At 39.6% G+C, this 19,413-nt stretch overlaps 1 protein-coding gene across 1 annotated transcript; it reads left to right on the top strand.

Moving 5' to 3' along the window:
• Positions 1-10,158: 10,158 nt before the first annotated feature.
• On the top strand, positions 10,159-19,183 carry LOC128204398 (uncharacterized). Its single transcript, XM_052905815.1, has 6 exons — positions 10,159-10,298; positions 13,539-13,716; positions 13,861-13,993; positions 14,516-14,698; positions 16,597-16,764; positions 17,670-19,183. The coding sequence occupies exons 2-6, from the start codon at positions 13,579-13,581 to the stop codon at positions 18,665-18,667; spliced, it is 1,620 nt and encodes a 539-aa protein (XP_052761775.1). The 5' UTR covers positions 10,159-10,298; positions 13,539-13,578; the 3' UTR covers positions 18,668-19,183.
• The last annotated feature ends 230 nt before the right edge of the window (positions 19,184-19,413 follow it).

The raw sequence follows: 19,413 nt of genomic DNA, 5'->3' as shown, positions 1-19,413 counted from the left end.
AGTGCATCATAATGGGTGAGGTTTCCCCAACACGCGGGCTCGACACGCCACATGTTTGTGCAGCACATTTGGTGGGGCATCCCCAACAAGTTGACTAGACACTCTAAATGTTCGTGCAGCACAGTGGATGGGGCTTTCTAACAAGGGGTACGAGACGCTTCGTTCAGCGCATAGGTTGGGACCTCCAAACAAGCAGGCTCGAGACGCAACATTTTCCTTCATCTCAGTGGGTGGGGCCTCCAAACAAGCAGACTGGAGGTGCTTTATGTTCGTGCAGAACAGTAGGTTGGGCAGCCCAACAGGCAGGCTCGACACGCTTCATATTCATGCAGCACAGTGGGTAGATCAGTCCAACCAACGGGCTCGACACGCTACATTTTCGTGCATCACAGTGGATGGGGCTTCCCAGCAAGCTTGCTCGAATCGCAAAATTTCGTGTAGCACAGTGGGTGGGGCATCCCATCAAGCGGGCAAAACAATCTACATTTTCGTGCAGCACAGTAGGTGGGCCTTCGAGCAAGCTGACTGGAGACGCTACATGTTCGTCATGCACAGTGGTTGTGGATTCCCATCACCCGGGATATATAAGCTTCAGGTTCGTGCAGCAGCAGTTCGTGGGTAGGGCCTTCCAACAAGCAGGCTCGAGATGATACTTGTCGTGCAACACAGTCGTTGGGCTTTCCAACTAGGGGGCTAGAGAAGTTACATATTCGTACTGCACTGTGGGTAGGGCCAAACAAAAAGCTGGCTCGAGACGCTGCATCTTCGTGTAGCTCAGTTGGTGTGGCCTTCCAACAAGCGGCCTCGAGACACTAGATGATCGTACAGCCCAGTGTGTGGGGCATTCCAACAAGTAGGCAAGATGTTCTACATCATTGTGCAACACAGTGGGTAGGAATCCCATCAAGCGGGCTCTATATGCTACATGTTCCTACAGCACCGTGGGATGGGATTCCAAACAAACGGGTTCTAGAAGCTACATATTCGTGCAGCACAGTGGTTAGGTTTTCCCAATTAGTGGGCTGGACACTTTACATGTTCGTGCCGCTCAATGTGTGAGTCATCGGAACAAGTGGGCTCGAGACGCGACATGTTCGTGTAGTACAGTGGATGGTCGGGGCTTCCAACTAAGAAGGATCGACGCGCTACTTTTTCGAGCAGCTCTTTGGGTTGGGCATCCAAACAAATTTGCATACCATCTTTGTTATTTCTTGCTGACGTTCAGTAAGATGAAGAAATTATGGAACCTTTCTCGAATAATATTCTTTGTGCAAAGGTCAACTAAGTCAATTTCCTTTTGATAAGAGGTATAGTAGGTAGTTTGATGTCATATAACATGCTGCAGATTCAGGCCTGATCAATGCTCCTCCCATCTGTCTTGTTGTTTGTACAGCTATTTCTAGAAATGATTCTTGGTGAAATGAATAGTTCTTGGGTGACGATTCCCTACTTGAATCCATTAAACATGCTGCCACTTAAAGCACTGACCTTGGGTTGACACATTCAGGTTTGGACAGTATTTGTTCTACCACATGGTTGAATTTAATTGGAGCCTCAACCCTAGGGTTTGTCTTTCAGAGTACTCCATTGTGAGGGAACAAACACAGCTGTTGTTTTTTGCTGTTTCTATTTTTGAGTGAACAGCATCACATTCCATTTAGAAATGTCCTGTCAAGTGATTTGAATTGTACTTGTGAAGTGCGTACAGAAAGAATGATGTTACATACTGGTTTCTAATTTGTCAAGTACACGTGTCAGAGTCATTCACCACTCTTGTCCATTACTTTAAACAAACTGACATAGTATTTTCATGATACATGTAGCTATCTCGGAAGAGCCACGTTTGCACTAGGTCTCGCCCAAAAGATGACAAAATACTTGTTTATCTCTCAAGGAATAAATGGTCAAATTGTATCAGCATACTTTTCTACAGATGTGTATAGTTGACCAATAAACAAGAAGCATTTTTAAGCGCTGTCTGCAAGTCAAGCGTTGCAACGTTAATACTACTGTCAGCTTTTGATCTCTCTTTGTCCTTTTTGTTTTTGTTGCTTTTACTTTGTTCAACTGATGTTCTTCGTATTCGTTGGTAAATTTGCCATTTATATTACCGGCTGCTTGCTTTCTGTTATATAATTTACTCTAAGGAAATTGATCTTCTGTTGGCCTGTAGAGACAAAGATTGTGAGATTGTTTTAAACTTTTCAGTTTCAGTTATGAACTGCCCTGAAACTCAGACAAGGTCTGTGGTTGTGCTTGATCAAAGTGAAATATAATGTTCACTTTTTTCCGACATAAAACTACAGAGTTTGTTAACGTATTTCTGATATGTAATCAGCAATATAATTATTTCCACTTTATCTTACTGTATCGAAACAGCAGCTGTCATTTCTAGGGACTTTAATTCGCTTGGTAGCTGGTAAGCAAGTTATTCAGTGGTGATATGTGTGACTGTCATAAAATTATTTGCACTGTATGCAACGTTTTACTCATATGCTTTGCTCTTTCCAAAGGGGTGCAAATCACTTCTGTATGTTATTCTATAAGAGTTTTATTCCGTTCATAACATTTTACCAACATATCTTTGTGTTATTTCCTATTTCTCTCCTTTTCGATTCTTCCTTTGCATGGTTTTGATATATTTCGGAATTTTCATCCAATCTTTGTTCTCGCTGAAACCTTTCCGTTTATATTTTCTTTATACGTCATTTTCTATTTCATTGAAAGTAATACCATTCTTGCTCGATGTGTAGTTTTTTATCATGACCAATCTCATTGTAATGTTCTTCACATGGATTTATTTATTTTCTTCTGACAGGTAACGTCAATCCTTGACGCCTTTGTTTATTTGCTACTTAGTAGCAGGCCCATCGTGAATACTGATGCTTGATGCTATAGTATCTGCATATAATGAACTATGTGTTATACAACTTGAAGCCGCAATTGGTGTGTCAAAGTAGATATCCTTAAATCTGACCATGTAATGTCGCATTCCTTCAACATTAGTATGATATGATTACCTTACTATTACTTAACTATTACCTAATTTAATTAACAGAACTTATCTAGATGTATATTACACTAAATACACTGTCCATAGTACATATTGCAATGAAATATTAGATCAGCTAATTCTAAAATACCGCAAGATAACAGAAAAATAATATGTTCAGTTACATAAACAAGACACCCAAAATTTTGTTTTGTAGTTTATAGAAATTCAGTACTTACATTTCTTTATGTATCCATATTTCCCTTTTAAATCACTCTTAAAATACATGTCTTGACTGTGACGTTACAACAGCTTGCTGTATATAACTGACAAGGAGTAATAATTTCCTCTCGGAAACTTTATTCGTATATGAACGCATTAATTACGCATACATAAATTATGCAGTTTTGATTTGTTATGCAAACGCAATCCATATATCACTTGGTCACTTATTGCATACTTTTTGAACTGATCTAGTTAAACTCAATTGATGCAAGAAGGTTCCTTTTTTCATTAATCAAAGAAGTTGCACTTGATACTACACTGCAAGAACCCATATCACAGATAATTTACAAAAAATAAGACAAGGTAGGATATGCTAAACTTTAATTAGCGATCAATTTGGGTCAAAATGGTACCTTTTGCACCAATAGGATAAGTAGATGAGGCATACAATCAAGCGGGCTCGACACATATTCGTGCAGCTAAGTGTGCTGGGCAGCCCAAAAAGCAAGCTCGATACGTTTCCTGGACGTTCAGCACAGTGGGTGGGGCTTCCCAAAAAGCGGGCTCCACACGCTACATGGTCGTTGAGCTCAGTGGCAGGGGTATCCGAAAAAACGGACTCGACACGCTAGATGGTTATAAAGGAGTGAGTGGGGCATCCCAGCAAAAAGCACACCGGGCGTGGCTTCCCAATAGGCGGACACGAGACGCAACAAATTCGTTCAGCACATTTGGTGGGGCTTCAAAACAAGCTGGCTGTAAACGCTACACATTCGTGCATTACATTTGGAAGGGCTACCAAACAAGCGGGCTCGAGACGCTACATGTCATTTCAGCACGCATGGTGGGAGGGGCATCTGAAAAAGTGGGACTCGAGACGCTTTATGCTCGCGCAGCACATTTGTAAGGGCTTCCCAACAAGCGGGCTCGAGACGGTACATGTTATTTCAGCACGGTGGAAGGGGTATATCTACAAGCGAGTTCGAGACGCTTCATGTTCGTTTAGCAGAGTGGGTTGAGCTTCCCAACAATGGGCTCGAAACGCTAGATGTTCGTGCAGCACCGTGGGTGGGCTTCCCAACATACGGGCTTCCGACGCCACATGTTTGTGCAACACGGTTGGTGGGCTTCCAAAAAAGGGAGCTCTAGACTCTACATGGTAGTGTAGCTTAGTATGTTGGGCATCAAAATAGCGGGCTCGATACGCCGAATCTTCGTGCAGCACAATGGGTGGGTCTGTAAACACGTGGCCTCGAGACGCGACATGTTCGTGCAGTTCAGTGGATTTGGCTTCCCAACAAGCGGACTCAAAACGCTACATATTCGTGCAGCACTGTAGGTAAGGCTTCCAATCAAGTGGGCTTGCGACTCTACATGTTCGTGCGGCACAGTTGGTGGGGCTTCTAAGTGGGCTCGAGACGCTACATGTTCGGGCAACAAAGTGACTGTAGCTTCCCAAAAAGCGGGCCGTGGACTCAACATGTTCGTACAGCACATTATGTGGGACTTCCCAACAAGCAGGTTGGAGACTCCACATGTTCGTGCAACACTGTAGGTGTGGCGTCCCAACAAGCAGGCCAGAGACTCGTCGTGTTCGTCAAGCACAGAAGGTGGGGCTTCCCAACAAGCGAGCTTGGGACTATACATGTTCGAACAGAACAACGGGTGGGGCTTCCCAACAAGAAGGCTTGTGACACTTAAGCTCAGTAGGTGGGATTTCCCAACAAGCGAGCTCGGACTCTACATGTTCATACAGCACAGAAGGTGGTGTTTCCCAACAAGCGGACTGTAGACCTTACATGTTCGTGCCTCACTGTAGGTGGGGCTTTCTAACAAGCTGGCTGTAGACTCTTCATGTACGTGTAGGTGGGGATTCAAATCTAGCGGCCTCGGTACCCTACATGTTCGTTCAGCACTGTAGGTGAGGCTTCCAAACAGTGGGTGGGGCTTTCCAACAAGCGGACTGGAGACGCTACATGTTCGTGTAGCATAGTTGGTGGGGCTGCCAAACAAGCGGGCTCGATATTCTACATGTTCGTGCGAAAATGATGTCTGGATATTCGCCGCTTTAAAGATATTGAAGAGTCTGAATTTTTAAAGCGGTCTAGCGTCCGTCATGTATAACAAACCAGTAATGCGTCCGTCATAGAGAGTAGACTGGTCAACAAATAAACCGGTTTACCGCCTGTCGTTGAGAGAGAACCGGTCTAGCAACAATCATAGAGAATGAACCGGTCTAGCGTCCGTCATAAAGAGTACACTGGTCTAGCGTTAACTGCATTAAGAAATTGAACACTCAGTTGGATAAAGTAATATGTTTCATAACATTTCATTTAAATGAATCGTAGATGTCTGTCTAAGATTTGTTTTCATTATATTGAATTTGGACACTGGGACTGCATATGGTTGAAGCCAATGAAAAAAACTCATGTAGCCACAAAGAGTAAACCGGTCTAATGTTCTTCATAGAATGTAAATCGCTAGCGTCTTTCATAGAGAGTGAACCGGTATAGCGTCCTCCATTGAGAGTAAGCCGGTTTAGCGTCCGCCATAAAGTGTAAACCGGTCTTTGGAGAGCAAACTGGTCTAGCATACGCCATAAAGAATAAACCGGTCTAGCGTTATCTATAAAGAGTAAACCGGTCCATCATCCGCTATAGAAAGTGAACTGGTCTAAGGTCCTCAAACAGAGGAAACCAGTCATAAGTCTGGTATAAAGAGTAAACCGGTCTAGCGTCCTTCATAAAGAGTAAACTGGTCTAGCGTCTACCATGAAGAGTTGACCGATCTAGCGTCATCCATAAAGAGTAAACCGGTCTATCGTTCTCCATAGGGAGTAAATCGGTCTAGCGAACTCCAAAGAGAGTAAGCCTGTCTAGCGTCCGATATAAAGAGTGAACCATTCTATCGTCCGCTTTAGAGGGTAAACCGTTTCTAGCATCCTACATAGAGAGTAACCAGGTCTAGCGTTCGCTAAAAAGTAAACCTGTGTAGCGTTTGCCATCAAGAGTAAACAGGTCTAGCGACCTCCATAGAGAGTTAACCGATCGAGCGTCCGTCATAGATAGTAAATAGGTTGATCGTCATTCTAAGAGAAAATCGGTCTATCGCCCATTATAGAGTGTAAGCCGGTCTATCGCTTTCAAGAAGTTTGAAACGGTCTTACGTCCTCATATAGAGTAAACCGGTCCAGCGTACATCATCCATGAAGTCGAAGTGAAGGTTTTAACTCATGTAGAAGCACGGCCATAATCTCCAATCAAGGTTACTAGCCTTCTTATCCTGTAAATATTGACGTTATTACTCAAAAACTAACTAAATATATTTATTTTGGTTCGTAATAAAACGTAGTTACGATTATTACCATATATGGTGGTCATGGTCGAGGTCGTTCCGACTATTGCAATATATGGTAATGGTCAGTGAGCTTACATAAGTAAACGGCTAGTATAAAGCCTTTTAAACACATGCATTCGTCTGCCAAGTTACCTCAATCGGTAGAGCGTTGGACTGGGAATCGGACAACCCGGGTTCGATTCCCGGGCGGACCAGGTCACTTCTGCTGTGATTGGTTATGAAATCCTTTCTATGACCATTCGCACTGTACCACTTCTCCTGACATGTACATAAGTTGTCAGTTCCTTGCAGAGGTGAAGGCACCTTATACTGGTTAACCGCCTGATAATCCGCCCAGGTTAGGTGTGCGGTGGTTAAACTGTCACTCTGGGACCCTTCAATGTGCTCACGCCGTGACCCGGAGTATAAACTACTAACACCACCGCCACAACCACCAGCATTCGTCATTCGAGGTTATACCGGGCAGTAGACAAGCCCACCCACCCACCCACTTTTTTAGATTTTGTATGGGTGTATATGAATCATCTAATGTCTAGATATTGTTGAATTTTAAACATGTTCATAACGTTTAATTTTAGATAATCGACTTTGTGTCGTCCTGCAAGTTGGGGGAAGATGACAACGTTGTATAGAGTGAATGAGGCGGTTTCATGAACTTTTACAGCAGTCGCTTTGTGCAACGTGCTGTTTTTTTTAATTTTGTTGATGCTATGTTTAAGTGCATGGACACATATTGCTACACGAAGTAACATGAAACCATCGAGAGAATGATGATTATTATTTGTATTGTGTGTTAATAAATATACTTGGCTGGTATAGACTACTCCTGTACAGTCGTTGTTTTATGTTTTATGATGTTTATACATAAATAACTTATGTTTGGCTGAATAAAATGAAAGTAAACATGAACTCTTGTCATTTTACTGAATAACTTGTTTAAAACTATTGATGCTTTAACACTATTGTAATCATATAGATTTCTGTGAAGTATTTTGACCGAAAGCTGTTTTAGAACGATCGCTGTACTTGAAATTATTCAAACATTTTATATATTTTGTGAATAACGTGTCAGTACTCTAGCAGCGCGCAAGTAAATCCAAAAGTTAAACATACCTTTTGTCCTTGGTGGATCGTCAACTTTGATGTTATCGAAAATCAACATTGATATGGCTACCAGGATCAGAAGTGGGCAAAGGTGATTCCGAACCATTGTTCCATATGGAATGTTATTTAACTAGATTATTGAACTAAGGTCACAAATGTTAAAACATACTTTAAATATCTAAAGGTCTTGCTTTCAAATTTATGCTGAACAATCATTATTCTGTAAAATCATATTTTGAATTACACATCTGAAAGTCATGGAACTGAGTCGAATATTATAGATCCTGCTTACTTTTTGTATGTTTTTTGTCAGTAATTTTATTTTATATTAGTTCATGAAACCATACTATATCAACTTTGTTTATAAAAGATCCAAACTCTAAAGATATACATCTCAAAGTAATGAAGAGTTACGATTATATATGTTCAGGCCATACCAAAAGAATTCTACTTCATGACTTTCCAGTAGCGTCAAAGCAAGAACACATATTGAACGATTTATCAACATTATTTATTAGAATATATTAGTTCGATCATAATCGAACATCCTGAGTTAAGCATAACGACCTCATTTTTGCTCTTGATGTCAATAAAACAGATGTACTTCCTTTGACCTCTAGTAACTTGTTGGTTAAATAAGCAGATATAGTGTTTAAAATCATAGAATTACTCGACAATAACCGACAATAACCACTATTTCACCATCTATTTCTCAATTTAAGGAAGGCTGTAATAAACAGCTAAGCAGTGCTTAAGTAATATTGGAAGAATTACAAACACAAAGTAAGATTTAAATTTAGATATTGTGAGTTTGTCAGCGTTTCCCAGCTCCGTCTGAAATCACAAAATAAATAACCCCTCCCTGCGTCACTTCCCTGTTTCAAAGGGATGGTTTCTATAAAAGGCAGCAATGAAGAGTCTCAACGAAACAAGGGCAAACATATAATACACAGTCGAACTCTGTTGGCTCGAGCTCGCTTGGCTCGAATTCCTCGTTGGCTTAATCTTGATGTTAATGACCGATTACTGAAGGTAGGCATTCCCGCTTGGTTCGAATTCCCCAAGGCTCAAAACTCTTTCGCCGGTCCCTGGCAGTTCAAGTCAACTGGATTCGACTGTTTACATGTGCTACAAGTGAGCTTAATCATTTTCTAGTTGTATGATAAAACATTTCATATGACAAATATAAAACCTTTGTCCGACGAAAGAAATCAGTTGTCATTAAATGATAATTTAGAAACATACTTCGGCACAAATTTATCTTTAAGGCCTAAAACCATATGAATAGTTTATGAGAATGGCTTGCTCTATTATGACGTGAATGTGTGGATACAGTCCTGACGCAACTTGCAATGAATGCCTTATTAAACTGTTCCTAATAATTAAGTTTGTAAGACAAATTAAACGTCCTTACTTTTGTAACACATTAAGACTTAGAAAAATGTAATGGACCACCTTACAGTTTGAGGTCTTAAATTAAAGTGACGCTTTTATATCCAACATATTGTTGTTTTAAAAAGTTAAGAAATAACAGGAATCTTCGACATGTCTCACTCAGGCTATCAAAACTTGTCTACCTAAGCCCTTGGCTTAAAGATTATCTAGAACGTAAAATAATAGAGGTGTTAAAATCATAGGCACAATGTAGACACAAGAAATAACAGTTTTTTTTAAGAATAAGGAACCATAATGAAACCCTTCAGATATTAAAGGAAGTAAATACATGTATGAAATATTACATATAATTTAAAGGTTCTATGTTATACAGAATATAAAATTATTCCTCATAAAATCAATTTCATACCAAATATGATATATTTTATATGAATTAAAGATTTACATCTGAACTACAGGAGAGACAATATGTCCATCAGACTTATGGGATAGAAACATTAAGAAATATCAAATAAAAGAAAACAAATATTACGAAGACAATTTGACACAAAATTGCTTCATAATAGTTCTACTGAATCCAACCATTGAAATAATCAATTGGCAGTCTTGTTCCAAATGTGTAGATTTTGAAGCTGCCATCGTTACTTCCAACAATACATTGTTATCTTGGGTATTTCTTTCCGATGAAAGTAAAACAAATACTTTATAGGTTTAAAATGGTTTTAACTTTTGTTATGTTTTCTTGAGCTATTAAAGTATAAATAATAGTACAATAAAATATACATGGACAAGCCCTTTAGTCGAAAAGTAAAAAAAATAAACGCTATTTAAGAGCACAAAAATAAACCCTGTTTAGGTGCACACGGTACCCATGCTGGTTAAGAAACACCTGAGCAACTTGTCATTCATGATACAGGCTAGTGTATTAGATAAAGTTTATTTTAAAGTAAATACCATTTGCAAAAGAGCAACTGCGGTATTTGATGTTCACATAACCTACCAGTGATATAATCAGAACGGTCCTATATCTGACTCATTTTGAAAACGAACGAACAATTTGCAATTTAAACACAAAACGACGGGACCTTGCTTCACAGAGATATTTAAGACGTGCAACGTGTTAAACTAATACTTTTCGACTGTCTTATTATAGGATTTATAAGCAGGAACATAATTTTTATCTTTGAGTTTCCGGGAAACCGGCTCCGGGACCATGGAAAGCTAAGTATATTAAGTCTTCTATAATAATAATAATATCATTAATAATAATAATAATAATAATAATAATAATAATAATAATAATAATAATAATAATTACTTTATTTCATGAAGATAACACATTAAGTTACATAAGTTTCTTCTTTACAATGTTGTCTTCAATGGATTATACAAACGTATGAGTATACATTTCTCATTCAAACAATAACAAACACGACGACATGTTAACACAACATATACAATATTCAAAATTATGAAAGACAAAAATTAATCGCATTTAAACAAACAATTTAAACAAAAAATCATTCGCTAAAGTTATTGTTTGTCAAAAGATGTCATTTTTTTTTAATTGTGTTTTAAATTCAAATAAAGATGATGAATCTCGAATAAAAGGCGTTATAGAATTCCATACAGATTTAGCAAAAAAAGTAAATGACTTCTTACCATAGTTAGTCTTGTAGCAAAGGGAACTTAAATCATTACGGGTTGCACTCCGCAATGAGTAGTTAATTTTGTGTTATTGGTAATGAAATTACTTCACTTAATGCATGAGACCATGCAAACACTTATAGATGATAAGTCCAATATTAAATTTGCATCTATCATCAAACGATAACCAGCCTAATTCCTTGAACAATGGACTGGATGATGTTTAAATTATTTTTGCAGCTTTTTCTGAATAATAGATATGTTACATGTGTGTGAATGTATACATCTGCTCCATATAGAACAACGATTGTCCATTGTGGAAAACATAATATACGCCTTGTAAAGTAGGTCCTTGCATCTCATAACTCAAAAGGTAATTAATTAGTTTTAGAAGTGCTATTTTAGAGTTAAGTTTCTTACAAACATTGCAAACAAGAAGTGTATGGCTTGTAACTTTTTCAGCAGTCGTTTATTTAATAGAATGTCAGGGAGATGGTTTTGATTCGTAACCTTTGTTAATCAACATGCATTTTGATTTTCCTGAATGAAATGACATGTTCTTGTTAAAGCAGCAAGAAACTACTGAATCCAAATCATTTAGCAATGTTTTTTTAAAACATCTGTCACTCTATAACCTGATGTGTGGAAAATGGAATCATCCGTAAAAAGGTCAATATATAAAGATATATATTATTGATGTAAATTAAAAAGAGAAGAGGACCTTGTGGAACACCACTTTTAACAAATTGAAATGTAGATTTTCTATCGCCTGCATGTACGCGTTGACGACGCATTAGTAAATATGAAGTTATAAGCCTAAGGCTGGAATCAGAGAAATGATGTAGTCTCAATTTGTGCAGAAGAAGATGCACCAAATCGAAAGCTTTACGAAGATCTAGAAAAACAGCTCCAACAACGTTACCAGAATCAATATATTTCAGCCAAGAGTCAACTAATCGTATAAGAGTTGTTCGACATGAGTGTACGCTGGAAATACAAGGCTACTATACGCTTGACATACAGAGTTACTATACGCTGGATTTACAGGGTTACTGTACGCTGGACACACAGGGTTACTGTACGCTGGAAATACGGGGCTACTATACACTGGACATACGGAGTAACTATACGCAGTGTAACTGTATGTTTGACAAGCAGTGCTACTGTACGCTGGACACACAGCGTTACTGTACGCTGGACATACATGTTAACTGTACTCTAGACATACAGGGCTACTGTACGCTAGACATACAGGGTTACTATACGTTTGACACGCAGTGCAACTGTACGCTGGACACACAGGTTAACTGTTTGCTGGACATACAAGATAAATGTACGCTGGACACACAGAGTTACTGTGCGCTGGACAAACAGGGGTTACTGAACGCTGAACATACGGGATAATTGTACGCTGGACACACATAGCTACTGTACGCTAGACATACATGGGTTACTGTACGCTGGACAAACATGGGGTTACTGTACGCTGGATAAACAGGGTTTACTATACGTTGGGCACATAGGGGTTACTGTACACACAAGATAACTGTACGCTGGACACCCAGGGTTACTATACTCTGGACATACAGGGTAACTGTACCCTGAACACAAAGTGTAACTGTACGCTGGACACACAATTTCACTGTACGTTGGACATACAGGATAAATGTACGCTGGACATACTGGATAACTGTTCGCTGGACACTCAGGGTAACCGACGCTTGGCACACAGTGTTACTGTACGCTGGGCATACAGGGGTTACTGTACACAGGACAGGCAGTTTAACTGTACGCTGGACATGCAGGATAACTGTAGGCTAGACATGCAGTGTAACTGTAGGCTAGACACGCAGCGTTACTGTACGCTGGATATGCAGGGTAACTGTACGCTGGGCCTAAAGTGTAACTGTACGCTGGACACGCAGGGTAACTGTACGCTTGACATACAGGGTTACTGTACGCTGGATACACAGGGTTACTGTACGCTGGACACACAGGGTAACTGTACGCTGGACACACAGGGTAACTGTACGTTTGGCATACATGGTAACTGTGGGCTGGACATACAGGGGTTACTGACGCTGGACACGCAGGGTAACTGTACGCTGGACATGCAAGGTTATTGTACGCTGGACACGCAGGGTTACTATACGCTTGACACGCAGGGTTACTATACATTCGACATACATGGTAACTGTACGCTGGACATACAGGGTAACTGCCCGCTTGACATGCAGGGTAACTATACGCTGCACATACAGGGTAACTGTACGCTGGACTCACAGGGTAACTGTACGCTAGACATACAGGGGTAACAGTACGCTGGACACGCAGGGTAACTGTTCGCTTGACACGCAAGGTAACTGTATACTGGACATACAGGATAACTATACGCTGGACACATAGGGTTACTGTACGCTGGACATACAGCATATATGTACGCTGGACACACAGGGTAACTTTACGCTAACCACACAGGGTAACTGTATGTTGGCACACAGGGTAACTGTACGCTGGACACGCAGGGTCACTGTACGCTTGACACGCAGGGTCACTGTACGCTGGACACGCACGGTTAGTAAAGGCTTGACCTCTCACGTGTTAAGAAAATATGCTGGCGTTATTGACTACACATAACAACATCACCTGTAAGTCACATCACCATGGAGACAAGCTACACAACGTATAATCGTTTCCGCTATATTAGGACTACAAGATTCAAGAACGAGGTTGAAAGCAAGTACAGTATGGGATGTTAACTCTTTCTTTATAAAAGTCATATATACATGCGTGTCAGATTATAATATGTTTACTTTAGATAACCGCGGAGAGCCGCTTCCCACGCGCTACGTTCCACCATGGACTTTGAGGTTGACAAAAGAGACTATAGCGTTGCAGAGTTTCATGAGACATTCCAGGACAACCTGCCACGCATCGTGATGGTCTCCCAGGGTTTCTATGGCGAGATCACGGAGGACACGTTTGACAGGGAAATGGTAAGGGTTGACGGCTTGAAGAGTATCAAAGCCTTTATAACAAGAACATAAACACTGACAATGATGTTGATGGTAATGGTGGTGTTGGTGGTGGATTATTAACGCACATGGCCATCCTTAATTTTATTTCTTTTCCTACTCTAGATAATCCGTATCCAGACCGTGTCCAAGCAACAGCGCGTGATAGCACTGTCGGAGTACCTGAACTATACCAAGCTCATATCCATACCCACTGTATACCAGGAGAGGATGTGCGTCGTCAACAAACACAACAAACGTAACACTTTTTTTAAAAAACCCTGTTTATTTCTATAGAATTATTTGGGAGTTTCATTAGGCTTGAAAAAAAAAATGAACACGCGTCATTTTGGTACAAGTCGTATGGAACATTATGTTTGGTGTCCGAGATCAAGAGCAAAGTTTAAAACCCACAAAAGGCGAAGTTGCTGTCAGTGAAAAACACGTAGTATTTTGCGACTAATATTATGCATAGTCTATGTTCATCTTGAGTTGGAAATATGACATCCAAAAATAAACAAATACTGACTTAACATGAGAACAGAAAAAAGAAAGTTGAAAATATAGTAGGGTTATTAGTACTGCATTTTGATCCGAACTCGAGTTGATTCTTCCGCAAGCCGAGTGGAATCAAAATCTGCCAAAAAAGACCACGGGAGTCGAATACGACATTCCTGCTCAAAATGCAAAACTAATTACCCTTTGATTATATAAATTAAAAGTTAAATTAATAAAAAGGCACATCTTTTCATCTAAAACCAATTCGATTCCTCTACCACAGTGCGCAAAGAGAAGACGATGTCGGCCATCTTGAGCGAGTACCCACTTCCGGTGTGTGTGGAGTTTCCACGCGATCGCACGATTCACGTGGACGGCCAACAGATAAGCACCAACCACCTTCCCAGACTCGACCTCCTCCAGAAGTTTGACGAGATGTTTCTGTTAGGGAACTTTATAACGGACGGTAATGAGGCATATTTGGCCGATTATAAAGTTAACAACCTTGTTAACGTCATCGTTGTTAACTTTCATATCGTTTCTGCTTCAGAAATTTTATAAATCTACTTGTGGTCTGCCGCATTTCTAGCAAGATTTGAGGCAACTGTTTAGCTGAAATTGTTTATATTTAAATATGTGAGCATATCACGATATAGTTCACGTTCTAAAGTTAAGAACGATGTCGTCAGTCACGTTGTTAACCGTAACAAAGTTCTAAACAATCGAATTGATGTTATAGTTCATATTTAAGAAAATACCAAAGAGGGGTGATATTATACCTTAAGTGAAAGGGGGCGTTACTAGGTATCAGTATTAAATGTGCACATAACTTGTGTTATCTTTTTTAAATAATTTCAGTGATTCGATTAGCTGATGATTGTTAATACAGAAAAACAGCCGGGGGTCTGCTTTAGTATAAGGGGAAATGGCCCCGTTTGAAATTGTTTCCAAAGTCATGTATTGTTTATTTCAAGGTACTTCCTTCTGTGTTGAATACAAATGCGCAAGCAAAAAACGTCTGTTAGTTAAAGCTCTCTCAATGTTGATTTTAGGATTAATCCCACGTTTTACAAAAAAACATGTTTACAGTGCAAGTTTGCCGAGATATTTAACTGCAGATATTATGCGCTGGAAAAAGTCCTCTTTTTGCAGAGAAGGAAGTAGGGCAATATTGTATTACAATTCAGAACAAATCATCACAGTATTTACATAAGATAACGAAAACAAATATCACAGTTTCCAATTTTGTTGTAATCCACCGTCGTGCACATTCTTTAGTAGTCATTCATGTGTATCATTTAATCCGCCCAACACCTTCCCGAGGTAATAAACTAGATGTTATCATTTAATGCCAATTTCAAAGCCGTTTTAGGCTTTGAGTTTGTTAAACTTTTGCATGCAAGCTCTGAAACAATTCATCCGGGTAAACTTAAACTTCCTCAATGATGTCTACAGCCAATTTTATAACTCTGGATAATAAATAAATAAATAAATAAATAATAAATAAACTCATACATGTACATCTTTAGATAATATGATATCAATTCTATTCCATCAGTATGGTAAAGCAAATAAATCAACGCACGCACGTACGCACGCACGCACGCACGCACGCACGCACACACACACACGCACACACACACGAACGCACGCACACTCATCCTAACGCAAAATCTGGGACCCCCCTCCCCACCCACACAAACACATCCACAGCAAAAAACCCACCTCTAAAACATGAATGCACGGGTTTCAACCACACCGTTAAGCACAATCACACACACAAACACGCACACACACACAAACGCGCGCGCACGCACACACGCACGCACACGACAGCGATGTCCCCTACACTTAAATATTTCTAAAGATAACCTACAATGGAGATTTTATTGTATTAAAGATCTCGAAAAAGGGATCGTATATATTACGAAATCGTTATGGCTGTGTGTGTCTTTTAATAATTGTTCACGTAAATTTCAGTATTTCCCACATTTTTGTGGGCCTCGTACTTTTGTATATCGTACTAAATGTCACTTTCTTCGACAAGAACATTGTTGGTTTGGTTTGTCATGCTCACATTGGCACAAATAACTCAGAAACTTAAACACTTGCCTGATAAAAATAAAACCTTTATATGGCTTTCGCTTAAAATGTTTTATATTTACTCGCCTCCCTCTACCTGGTTCGAGTTGGCTTCAGCACATGCGTGTTCTGTAGATTGTCACCAAACGGGAGATAGGCACTCTGGTTTCCCAAACTTCATAGTACCACACTCTAGTGTTACATTGTGCCGACGGTAGTCAATAATACAATTTCATAAATTGTTTCACCATAAATGAGATTTAAATAAACCTCGTTTTCCAGGCGTGATGGACCCGGATGTGATCCACGTGCCTCTGTATTTGTCCCAGCTCCGCCTGGCGCTGATTACCGGCATAAAGGGGGTCGCGAAGCAGAAGTGGGCTAGCTACCAGGAGGAACTGGACAACGCCAGCTCGTACATCGAGTATGACCTCTCCTTTGGGAACCAAGGTACACGTACTTTAGACCACAGGGGTTTCTCTCGATTTCTTTACCCTATATAAAAAGTATAATGTATTGACAATAGATTATATATAGGGTGAACGATTCTTGAAGGAAACACCTGTGCTTACGGACGCACTCTTACTCCCAAATAAGATGTAACGCAATTATTACAATTATTTTGATTTACATAAATGGTGAATAAATACCAAAATCATTGGTTCTTATTAAGGATACCGTGTTTAATTTGAAAGAAATGTGCAGAAAACACGTTAGTGCAACTTTCTGAGACGACAGTTGATCACTGTATTTTTAGCACTCACCAATCATTTAATATTTGGCGTTTTAAGCTATCAAATACAGGGTTACAATATTGTTATCAGTAATTAATATTTTCCATATATACATTATTTACTAAGTAGTTAAAGGTGTACCATTCAAAAATTATGTATGTTATACATGTGTATGTATTGATTTTAAATACGAGTATCATTTTAAGATCATTGAACGGTATACGTTGTACTATTCTATACATATACTTGAAGACCAAGTATACTTCATGAATTAACCATATTATGCACGGCTGGTCACTCACTGATTCGACATGCTGCATATATTGTAAAGTTCCTATTGTTATTTTTTTCTCCGTACATGTATACACGGCCATTGGATTTTCTTTCCACGCGTTCAAAAATGAGCGCTACCAAGTCATCGAAAGCCTGAAAGGCACTGAACGTATCCAATTTAAAATGCTGTTTTAAAGTAATGACTCAAAGTTATGTTGTATTATTGTTATGTATTTAAAAAGGATTCGAACAAAACATTTAATATATCATGTATTAATTTTGACCGTCTGTCTCGACCAAATGCTGGGCATATCTTTTATTGGCGATATGTGTATATGTATCCGGCAGGTATCGGCCAGTACGATCCATCCGCAGTTCACTCGGGGTCCTTGTACTCGTATGTGGAGCCGCGGGTCTACTCGAACCTCGCCAAGGTGTTCCAGACGCCGCACGTACGTCCAAACGAGACCATCAGCGCCATGGATGACCCCGCCTACACCGTTGAAAACACTAACGGCGACACGTGCAAACTTTTGGAGTCGGAGGGGACAGTCTATGACGAAATCGGTAAACAACGCTCTAATGCACCTCCTTTGTCCATCTTAAAAAGCAAACCACCGCCACCGTCTGCACCTATCGCTAAGGATTCAATGCAGACCGTGAACAAAGAGAAAGAATCACCGAAAGTAACAAGAGGTATTGCTGCCGAGTTTAAAAAAGCTTTAAAGGCTAGGCAACACCCACCGGCGGAACCTTACCAATCACCGGAAGATTCGTCTGCTTCTTGTAAGGGGCCGCCTCCGGTCACGCTCAAACCCATGCGGCCACCGCCGGCCATACCGGAAGTGAATGCTAACGAAACATGGAAATTACCAAAACAGATACAATCGCGGTCGGTAACAGAGACACCGCCTACTCGACCTTACACTGTGTCCAAAGAGTTTGCCTTGTATTCCAACGACGTCCCTCGAACAAGCATAGCACCAATGCAAACACATGTTGAAAAGAAACAGACTATGCCTGCAAAAACCCACCATAAAACTGAAAACATTAAACCAGTCCGGCCACACAGAGTAACTTCCAGTTTAAAAAGTACTCAACAAGACGACAGTCTACCAGAGGTAAATTCTGCAGACGATGTTAAAAAGTTGAAAATAAGTGAAGTATGCGCGTATCTAAAAGTGTTACGACTGGAAAACTATGCGGATGTGTTCCAAAATAATTTAATCGACGGGATGACGTTAAGTACCCTGAGTAGCGAAGATATCCAGCAGGAGTTCCAGATGAAACCCCTAGAGGCTATGAGATTAACAAACTTCGCACATAGAGGTCACGTGCCGAAATGAACATGAACCCGATATCCATTTAAACATTGTAAATTGAAAGTAATATTGATTTAACATCTGGGTTTAATTTTGACCAGAGTTAAACATTTTTGTGCAAACCGGTTGAATGTGAACTTCAAAACGGCTTATCCGGTTAATATTGACCGGCATTTAACATTGTTACCAGTAGTTGACCGGTAATAGATTGGCCTTTTTTACGCCAAGCTTTTAAGCGATGGTGTTCTAATAATTTACTTATTATGAGTTGTTTTTTATTATTGATTTATTGCTAAATGGTTTGTATCTTTTCGAACAATGGCCGACAAATGGTGCATATAAATCAAACGTTTATATGAGTTTTTAATGTGATTTGAGAGAATCTTTCAATTATAATAGTAATATTTTAGTTATAGGAAGCTAAATCATGTTTAGTTCAAACCGAAGACTCAAAACTACAAGCGAGTACGCTAGCCACTGCGCTTACCGGACAACCAAGAAAACTACCAAACTTGGTGAAACTAATCAACTAACTTTTCAGAATAGCATCACTTAGAGCGAACATTTATTCATAGAAACTGAGAACAAGTTTATGTTTGAAGTAGGTCAATATAAACATTGAACATACATTTCAACAATATCAAATGCATTCGTTTCAATATGAGGTTCCTTGCAAACATTTAGATTAGTGTACATGTCACAATACATATAAGCAAGTATTTCATACAACGTACATCAATGTCAGTAATATCTTAAAATAGTTCAATACT

This window comes from Mya arenaria, chromosome 10 (assembly GCF_026914265.1).
Source record: "Mya arenaria isolate MELC-2E11 chromosome 10, ASM2691426v1".
In the NCBI taxonomy this organism is placed as follows: domain Eukaryota; kingdom Metazoa; phylum Mollusca; class Bivalvia; order Myida; family Myidae; genus Mya; species Mya arenaria.
This window is presented reverse-complemented; position numbering and strand designations above follow the sequence as displayed.

Bases quoted from the DNA above. Each gene is read 5' to 3' on its own strand.
- LOC128204398 (XM_052905815.1), top strand. From the start codon at position 13,579: ATGGACTTTGAGGTTGACAAAAGAGACTATAGCGTTGCAGAGTTTCAT. The intron at 14,699-16,596 runs GTAATGAGGCAT...CTCGTTTTCCAG, and splicing joins AGGGAACTTTATAACGGACG to GCGTGATGGACCCGGATGTG. The intron at 16,765-17,669 runs GTACACGTACTT...TGTATCCGGCAG, and splicing joins CCTCTCCTTTGGGAACCAAG to GTATCGGCCAGTACGATCCA.